At 55.2% G+C, this 9,080-nt stretch overlaps 1 protein-coding gene across 1 annotated transcript; it reads right to left on the bottom strand.

Moving 5' to 3' along the window:
* Window positions 1-725: 725 nt before the first annotated feature.
* TLCD2 (TLC domain containing 2) lies at window positions 726-8,967 on the bottom strand. The gene is made up of 4 exons (XM_035139502.3): window positions 8,709-8,967; window positions 8,534-8,616; window positions 5,900-5,982; window positions 726-2,728 (listed from the first exon to the last, which is right to left on the bottom strand). Exons 1-4 carry the CDS (start codon window positions 8,876-8,878, stop codon window positions 2,360-2,362), a joined length of 705 nt encoding a protein of 234 aa, XP_034995393.1. The 5' UTR covers window positions 8,879-8,967; the 3' UTR covers window positions 726-2,359.
* Window positions 8,968-9,080: the final 113 nt, after the last annotated feature.

Below are 9,080 nucleotides of genomic sequence, written 5' to 3'. Positions count from 1 at the left end.
AAAATCTACTGCCCTTCAGTTTTACTGGATATCCTCTAGCAGGAGAATGGGGAGCTTGTGACCCTTCAGATGCAGATGGACTCGTGTCCCTATAAACCCTAGCCACGATGCTGATGGGATGTGGGAGTCCTGCACCACTTGGAAGGCCACTGGTTCCCTAGCCCTGTTGTAAGACACACTTACCTGGGGGCTAAGCTCCATCGAAACCTGTTCAGGAGACGCACACAGGGTTGTGTCTCCAGAGGAAAGGCCCCAACACTTAGTGGCCGAGGACCAGCTTTACCTGCAGAAGGTGCTTCCTGTGTTCCATTTCAATAATTGTTACAAATTTCTGGGGCAACATCATCATGCTCCACTTTTGAGGAACAGGGGGGGCTTTTCTGAATCCTGCATCCCAGCCCAATGAAGGGTTCAGAAACACTCAAAAGCTTGCTCTTCTGTGACATTTCATGGGTCTTCCTACAGCTATTGCCATGTCGGAAGGCCTCTGAATTCAGACAGCTATCTTTCGGAGTGTGGCTACTTCTGGGGTCTGCCATCTTGTCCATCTGTAAACCTAACCAAACTCCTGAGGACAGTGGCAAATCCACCCTGTAAGGCCAGTGTTACAGGACGACCAGGACACTGGCCTGAGCAGCAACACAGCTTTGGGTTCCCCCAGCCCCACCTTCCCCACTGGACGCCAAGGAACTTCCCTCCTGCCAGGTAAGGCCAAGCACCAGCAGTCACTTTATCCTTTTATTTTTGTTACTTTTGTGCAAACATATCCATACACCTTGTTAAAAGAAGAAGATTCTTGTAAGTGCATTCTCCCTTATTGTCTACACCAGTGATGTCGAACTTTTTAGAGACCGAGTACCCAAACTGCAACCAAAAGTCCACTTATTTATCCCAAAGTGCCAACACGGCAATTTAACCTGAATACTGAGGTTTTAGTTTAGGGGAAAAAATTCGTACATTAACATCTTTTGTCCTAAAAGAAAAACACAGTAACAGAGCTTTCAATGATACAAACAACTTTTTTTTGAAAGGTAAAAATTTGTATTTGGCATGCTTTTGAACAATTAATGTAATTTTTGCTGTTGTACGCATGCTGATAATTTGTCTAACCTTGCTGAACTTAAGGTGGCTTACTCCCAAATAGGAACAACAAACTGGCGGGAGGCCCTGGCGCATCAAAAGTTGAGGCCTGGACAGAGCGGCAGTTTCCCAGCACGAGCCCCCCTCTCCTCCTTCCCCCCAGCGCGGCCCCGAGGGTGAAAATGGAGCCCTAGCAGTGCTGGGACCATGCTGGAAGCGGCCAGGAGCCTCCTGCAGCGTTGGAGCACCAGTTTCACCCCCTAGGTACGGCCCTGCTGGGGCAACGGCGCACGTGCCCACAGAGAGTGTGCCATCTGGCACGTGTGCCATAGGTTCGCCACCAGTGGTCTACGCAATATTGAGGCCTCAGATGAAGCCGTTTGGCTCTTAGCAGGGTTAAAAGATCCTGGCCCTTAGCATCCAGTACAACCAGGTGGTGCTGTCCCCTGGCAGAGGGATTCCTTGTATTAATCTAGGTGGCCAGCAGGGGCAGAACTTGGCCATGGCAGCACCCCTGGCTTAGCCTGGAGAGAGGTGAGGAGGGCGGGATTTGCTTGCAACTCTTCAAAAGAGAGAATAGTAAGAGGACAATTGTCAACTGGTGTCCTAGAAACACCCCCCCCCAGGCCTGCCTGTAGAGAATGTACCTACACCTACAGACTGTTAGTTACGGAGAGGCTCAGCTGAACATGGCATGGAAGAGCAGACCACACACAGACTCTTCAAGGAGATAAATATTCTGCAGAGAGAAAGAAAGAGAAGCCATGGCAATCCTGCTAGACAGAGGGGTGAGGGAGAAGGGAGAGATCCTGGCATCCTGCCACTTGCTCTGGCCTGGATCTCAGGTCTTGGTGTTCAAAAAGGCGTCTTGCCCTCTGGAGCTCTGATGCAGTGCAACTCCACCCTACAAGGGGGACAGGCAGGTGCCAAAAGCAACAGTCAGAGCACACGAAGTTGTGTAGGACCAAGTCATTTCAACCAGCTCCCTCCCTGCAGGGAGACGTCACATCCTTGGCTACTGCTCCCGCTAGCCCACCTTCCTTGACCGCTGCCAAGACCCCTCCCCAGCTAACCAGAGGGCCCCCAAACACTGTTCCAAGAGACTCTTCCAGGAGCAGCTTCCTCCTGCCATGTGGTGGCAGCTGCGGCTGCGGTGGCTTTTCCATGATCCAGCTGTTGAAGACCACCCTCTGGCTCTCCTCTCCCGTCCTGCTCACTTGCTCTCCCCCTCCCCGTGGCCTGTATAGCCAGCTGTTGGGGAGGGAGGAGCCAAGGGTGGTCACTTCTCCTTCTCGCGCCGGCTGGAGGTGAGGAAGTCGTTGCGGAGCAGGCGGTAGAAAAGGACAATGTTCATGGGAGTCATGACGGCCATGCCCACTGTGCTGAGGGTGTAGGTGTTGGGGGGTATGTTCTCCCGGTTGAGCACCAGCCAGCGAGTCATCCAAGCCAGGGTGGTGATGCGGAAGACCATGTAAGTGCCCAGGTTGAGCAGGCTGGTCAAGCGGTAGGAGGTGGTGTGGGCCAAGCCGGCCATCAACAGGATCGTCCGCAGGTGCAGGAAGATGGAGTTGATCTCCACCAGCAGGGCCACCATGGCGAAGCCCACAAAGCGGTGGACCAAGAAGGCAAAGCCAAAGCAGAGGATCACCTGGGAGAGAGGCAGGAAGGGAGCAACGGCCATTAGGAAGCCAGCAGTGTCTCTGAAGGGTCTCTGGCTGAGGAAAAGGTCTCTCCCGCCCCAGCTGTTAACTGGAGAGACTGCCATTGGAGATTGGCAAAGCAGGCAGTCTACGCGACTGTGCTAGGGCCTTTTCCTTCACACTCTCTGTCCACCTAGGCCAGGATTGCCTGCTCAGACTGGCAGCGGGTCACCAGACTCTCAGGCAGAGAGCCTGTTTGCTGACTTCCTGACCCTTGTAAACCGGAGAGGCTGCCATTGGGGATTGAACCTGGGGCCTTCTGCATGTAAGACAGGTGTCCTCTCCACAAGTTATGCCCCTTCCTCTCCAGCTGCAGCAACTGAAGACGGCTAGTACAGTATTTGAAGCTGGGATCCCCTCCTGATCAGGCTTTAGGAGAAGCTGCCTTTAAGCTGAATCTGCCCATCGCTGTCCGCTGCTAGGCCTCCCTCTGGCAGGCCAGCCTGGAGAGCCTGAGAGCGGATCAGCCCCAGCCAATTCCATGTCACATCATTTCCCTACAATGAAGAATTTGGGAAGCAGCTTCAGGGTTGAGGCTGAATCCAGCAGACGAGGAAGGAAGACAGGGCAGAGGGTGAGTGCCTGTGACTGGGTCAAGGGTGCTGCGGTGGATTTATTTAATTTACAGGATTTGTATCAGGCAAAAGGGCACACACAGCAGCTTACCTACAGTCAATTAAAGTAAGACAGTTTTTGCCCGTAGGCTTCCAATCTGAAAAGCACGACACATGAAGCCAAAGGGACGGGGTGGGCAAAGCCAGGCGCCAGCTAAAACAGTTTTAATATTCAGTTTTTTTATAAGGAGGTTTTAACAGCTGCAAGCAAAGCAAAAACATGGCTTTCCCCTTGTATAGAGATGTGGCAGTGGTGCCTACATCACCTGTTGAATTTCTGCCTGTCTTGCAGCTGTGAAAAGCAGTGCAGCCTTATCCAAAAAATTTCTAGTGGCCAGCAAGAGGAGAAACAGCCAGGCAGCTCAGCACCTGAGGGAGGCAGGGAGAGGGAGGAGGATCCTGGGCTCACACAGCAGGCAGACTCCTCCTCCTCTGTAAACCTAGGTGGATTGGGTAGGACTGCAGAGGAAGGAAGGGGGAGCTGCCCAGGTCCCCCTCTCTTAATGGGGGGGGAGCTACCCTGTTTCCCCTTTTTTAATACGTAGTCAGAAAGTAAGCCATGGCAGGGTTTTTAAGCATTTGAGAAATATAAGACATACCCCCAAAATAAGCCATACTTCCGCTCCGCGGAAACCAACCCCCACAGGCACCTCCACTCACAGAGTCACTCCATGCAGCTGGCACTGCAGGAGCGCGATCAGCTCTGAAGTGGCGCTCCAAGAGCTCCACTTAACAGCTGATCGCGCTCCCGCCTTGCTGGCTGCATCCCCGCGCTCCGCCTTCTCGTCCATCGCCGCCCTGCCGCTTCTGTGCTTGTCGCCACCGCTGGGCTCACTGCTTCTTCCTTGCCTGGCCCGGCCAAGGAGCTTGGAGCGCCCTGCAGCGGCAGGCGGAGCGCCTGAGCCAGCGGCCTCTGCCTGGCCCGGCCTAGGATGCCTGCTGCCCCGCCACCCGGAACCAGTGGCTGCTGCAGCGCCAAGCACTCAAGAGAGCCCAGCAGCACCCTGAGCCGTAAAAACCGTACTGGTAATAAAAAAATAAGACATCCCACCGAAAGTAAGCCACCCTGTGTTTTTTTGAGGAAAAAAAGTTATAAGACGGTGTCTTAAAAAAGGGGAAAGACGGTAGCTCTTCCCAGCAATGCTGTCCTCAGCACAGGCCCTAATGGGATTAGCTGCCCCCTGGGGATTAAGCTTTGTCTCTGCCTGAATTGGATGTATTATTTAAATGGCCTTTTGACCCATCTGGCAGCAGCTTCTAATGAGCTGGAAAAGGAATCCCAGTGAGGGAAGGGGCCTGCCTGGAAGGTGTGCACACTGCCAGGGGGACACTGCCCCCAACACACTCCAGACAGGCAGCTTAATCAGCGTGGGTTGAAAGGTTGTCTGCATGTGCACAGAGACACTCCTACTTTACCACCACCTTACCTGCTGTGAGGCTGAACTGCCTTGGGACTGAAAACTGGGGCAAAGTCTTACAAAGGCTTCTTTCCTTGCCCTCCTGGATTACTTACCATGTGCTCATCCCACCCCCCACTTCAAAATTCGCCCACTTGCAAAGGGACCAGGAGGAGCAGGAAGCACCCTTTCCTAGTAACAGGGTCTGAATGGGGAACAAGACCACCCAGCACATGCACTCAAGCCCTGCACGGCTTGCCTGACCCTGCAGCCCCTGGCCCTTGTCAAGTGGCCTGAGCCAAGGGTTGCTCCAAGAAGCTGAGCTGCCAGATACTATTGCTGGAGAGCAGCCAAGCATGGCACGCCCTGCCCTGCCCAGCTCCAAGGAGGCACAGGTCAGCTTCTCTTTATGTAACCTGCATAGCCATCATTATAAAACACGCTCAAGGACGGGGCTGTTGCTGACAATCCTCGCCTAGCATCAGAACCGAAGTGCTGCTGGATCAGGCCTAACAGGTGCCCCACGAGGGGACCTGCTAGCAGCACTCAAGCCCAAGAGCAACTCGCCCTTCCTGTGGTTTCCAGCAACTGGCATTCAGGAGCACTCTGAATGTGGAGGGCAGAGAACAGCCATCGGCGGTCCTCTCCCCTTCCATAAATTTCTCTTATCTTCTTTTAAAGCCATCCAAGTTTGCCATCCCTGCCTGCTGTAGGAGTGAGTGTGGTTCGTGAGGAAGGCTTTTCTTTATCCTTTCTGAATCTTTCAACATTCAGCTTCATGCGATGCCCAGGAGTTCTGGTGTTATGAGACAGGGGAGGGGGGAAACTATCCTATCTACTTTTCTGCAGGCCATGCATAATTTTATAAACTTCTGCCATCTGGGGATTTGCCTATCCCTGAACTAATTTGAGGCACCTTTGTTCCTCCCAGCCAGTCAGCTGATGTCTGGGAAGTGTGGTGCAGGGGTGAGAGAGTTGCCTGGGACCCAGGAGAGACCACGGGGTGTGATCTCTGCCAGCCTCACCCTCCAGGGTTGTTGTGCGGATAAAGCAAGAAGGAAGAATCCCTTTCCACTGCATGTGGCGGAGAGGTGCTCCCAGAACTCACCACAGAGTGATGGAAGAGCAGTTCCCAGCACTGCTGGATCTTCTGGTGATACATCATGTCGAAGAAGTCCTGCACGAAATAGCCTGAGGGAGGAACAGAAAAGAAAGTGTTAGCAGCCAGGCCCCTTCACTCACACACACACACACACACACCAGACCAAAGAGGATGGGAGTGTGCAGAGCTTGGCCTCGTGCTCCTCTGAGGACTGGCGTGTGTTAAACTTTCCACAGATTAAATTATGAAGAGGCTGGAAAAAAAGTCTCAAAATTCCTGGCTCCAGACTCCTTCCACCCTACCCCACCTCTACTGCTTAGTTTGCAGCGGTCAGATTCAGCCCATGCTAAAAACATGCATACAGGGAGGGGAAGATGGCCCAGCCTGTCTCTTCAGGTCCCCAGGCAAGCAGATGCCTGGGCGTTTCCCCCTCCAACCCAATAGATAAAGATCCCCCCTCCTAGTTCTAGCGTCTCCATTCAGGGCCAGTGGCAGGGAACAGGGCTGGCAAGGGCTGTTTGCCCACGTTTCCCTGACAATGCCATTTCCTCGAAAGCCCCAGCCTTGCCCTTTGCCCCCCTTGTAAAAAAAAAACCACAGCATGGGTTCTTTGGGACAAGCCTATAGAAGGCCTCTCGCCTCCCCTTCTCCTCTCCATGGTGACAGCCTCTGATCCCAGCAGCTCAAGGCCACCTTCCTCAAGCAGACTTCACCAACCTGGTGCCCTCCAGATGTCTTAACATTCATCAGTCCCGGCCAGGCTAGCAAACGCCATCCTGATGAGCATGGTCAACTGGCAGTTGCACCAAGCCACCTGAATACTTTCTCAGCACCTTCTGCACAGGCTCAGAGGCGCTCTTGCCTGTATTCTGTGACTGAGTCCTGGGATTTAAGCTCATGATCCAGGCTGAAGCCATAGCTCCCCCAGGCCTCTCACAGCTCAAGGACAAACCCCACCAGCAGAAAGCAAAGCCTGGAGGATCACTCACACAAGGGATCCATTCTGATAGATTGGACCTGCCTGCTCTTACAGCCTTTAGTTATAATTTACGAAATCTGAGTCTCTGGTTGTGGCATAATTTTAACTGGTGGCTGCTGTGCTTATATGTTGCTTTAAAGGTGATCTTCCTAAGCTGCTTTGGGCATGTTTTAACACAGAATCCCATGCATCAAATAAATGATCCATGGAAACACAGGATTCTCCACAGGCCCCCAAATTGTTCACTGGGATGTTCTCTTTCCCGTCAACATGGGCAGGAGTGCCAAGAGCCCAGTCCTGAGTGCCACCAGAGGGATCAAGGCAGGTGAAGAGACACAGCCAAAAAATAAAAGGAGTTTTTTTGCCAATAGGGAAAGGCAGCAGTCTCAGCAAGGCTGGCAACCGCAAGGCATTTCCATGTCCCTTTGGTTAGGACTGGGACTTGGAAGAACAATCCCCCCCCCCGGGCTGGCTATTTTAAAAGTCATATGAGAAGCTTTCCTGTTCCTCCTCGTGGCATCCCCTGAAGAGTATCTCAGCTCTGTGCTTTGGTCTGGCAAAACATCTCCTCATAGTGCTGGGTGGGGCATCTCCACTCCCAGGAATCTGATTCCCCCAGGCGGGTGCCCTGCTCTCTCTTGATCCGGAAGAATGTTTGTTGGAGTGGGGAGAGAAAGAGGCCATGTGGCCCAGCTCTGGAAGGCCTCCCCCCCCAAGCCCCGGGGGCCACTCGCATCTCTCCCAGGCCCCATCCTCAGGGACCTGCGGCCAGGTGCGGTGCTGGAGCCTGGCTTGAAAATGAGGAGTGAGAAGTCATTCACTGGCTATGCGCTCAAGAGTGTTGCACGGAACCTCCAGGGCCAGAGGCCGTCTACCACTGGGGAGAAACAGCAGGCGAGGCTTGTCACCTCTGTGCCTTGCTTTGCAGGCTTCCATTGTGGGAAGTAAACCAAAGCAAATCTCAGTGACTTTCCCTGTTTCCTTGCTAGAGGAAGCTTACGATGCTATATCCTGTCAGTGGTGTGGAGACATAGCCCTGAAACGGATCTGCTGCATGGGGTGAGGCTGGGGAGTGGCCCAAGGGGGGCTTTGCATGCGCTTCAATGACTCTCTGTCTCTTTTGGGGGGGGAGCCGCGAGGCTGAACTCTGCGGAGAGGAATTCGCTGTGGCGGCAGCAGCAAGGGATGAGAATGGGCTCGTTTGTTTGCCCCCAGGTCACGTGCCTGCCAGAGGGAAGTGGCGAGAGGCGCACCCAGGAGATAGCCTGGCACCAGCCGCTTCCCGCCCCGTGGGTCGCCGGGAGGGAGAGCTGCTGAGGCTGCAGCCCCACGGAACAAAGGCAGGCAAGCAGGGCAGCCACTGAAAAGGAAGGCGCTGGGGGCACCGAGGCACGCACCCTTCTGTGGATTCCTTGGGTCCAGAGCGCTGTGTTCAGCTTCCAGGGCCCATTTTCAACCCCACGGCTCAGCTCTGGGACCGGGGAATCGTGGGCACAGTGCCTCTGCGCGTGCACAGAGCGCCAACCACTGTGCCCACCGGTTGCGGCTTCACACACACACTCACTCCCGCCCGTCTTTTATGGGTCAGCGTCTAGGAGGAGCGGGGGGTCGCCTGCAGGTGGGGACTCCTCCTGCTGCCGCTCCTTCTGGCGGCCACTCACCCACGGAGATCCCGAGCAGGTGGTGCGCGGCGGGCAAGTGGGTGTCGATGAGGTCCTCCGCCATCTGCGGGTGGAAGTAGAAGCTGGAAAAGGAGAGAGAGCCGTGAGACCCCTGAGCGCGCGCTGTCCGGTTTTCCCCCAACTCCGCCCAATTTCTCTCGGCCCCCCGACTCACCCGAGCAGCGCCCACGAGCCGCTAAGCAGGCTGTGCGCCAGCGAGGTCCAGATGTTGCGCCACTTCCAGCGGTTGCGCTGCGCCGAGGGCGGCGGCGGCACGAGGCGCTCCAGGCCGCCGTTGAGCAGCCGGAAGGCAACCACCGACCCCCCCAGGACCAGCAGATCCATCGAGGGGATGCGCGCGGGCCGCGAGCCCCGCCGATCTTGCCCGGCTGCGCCCCAGAGAACTGCCCCCGACGGCGGCGCTTCCGGCTCCCTTTGCGCCCGGGCTCAGCAGCAGCAGGAGCCGCCGAACGAAGCGGGCCCCCGGGCGCACCTCCCATTGGCTCCTCGGCCAGCCCGTCGCCATGGCGACGGGCACGCCCCGACG

This window comes from Zootoca vivipara, chromosome 14 (assembly GCF_965207765.1).
Source record: "Zootoca vivipara chromosome 14, rZooViv2.hap1.1, whole genome shotgun sequence".
Classification (NCBI taxonomy): Eukaryota; Metazoa; Chordata; class Lepidosauria; order Squamata; family Lacertidae; genus Zootoca; species Zootoca vivipara.
Note: the sequence above shows the minus strand (reverse complement) of the source record. Positions and strands in the feature narration are given on the sequence as shown.

Excerpts from the sequence above, each read along its gene's own strand:
- TLCD2 (XM_035139502.3), bottom strand. The coding sequence starts at position 8,878 with ATGGATCTGCTGGTCCTGGGGGGGTCGGTGGTTGCCTTCCGGCTGCTC. Across the intron at positions 8,617-8,708 it reads GGCTCGTGGGCGCTGCTCGG|CTTCTACTTCCACCCGCAGA; the intron begins GTGAGTCGGGGG and ends CTCCTTTTCCAG. Across the intron at positions 2,729-5,899 it reads TGCTCTTCCATCACTCTGTG|GTGATCCTCTGCTTTGGCTT; the intron begins GTGAGTTCTGGG and ends CCTCTCTCCCAG.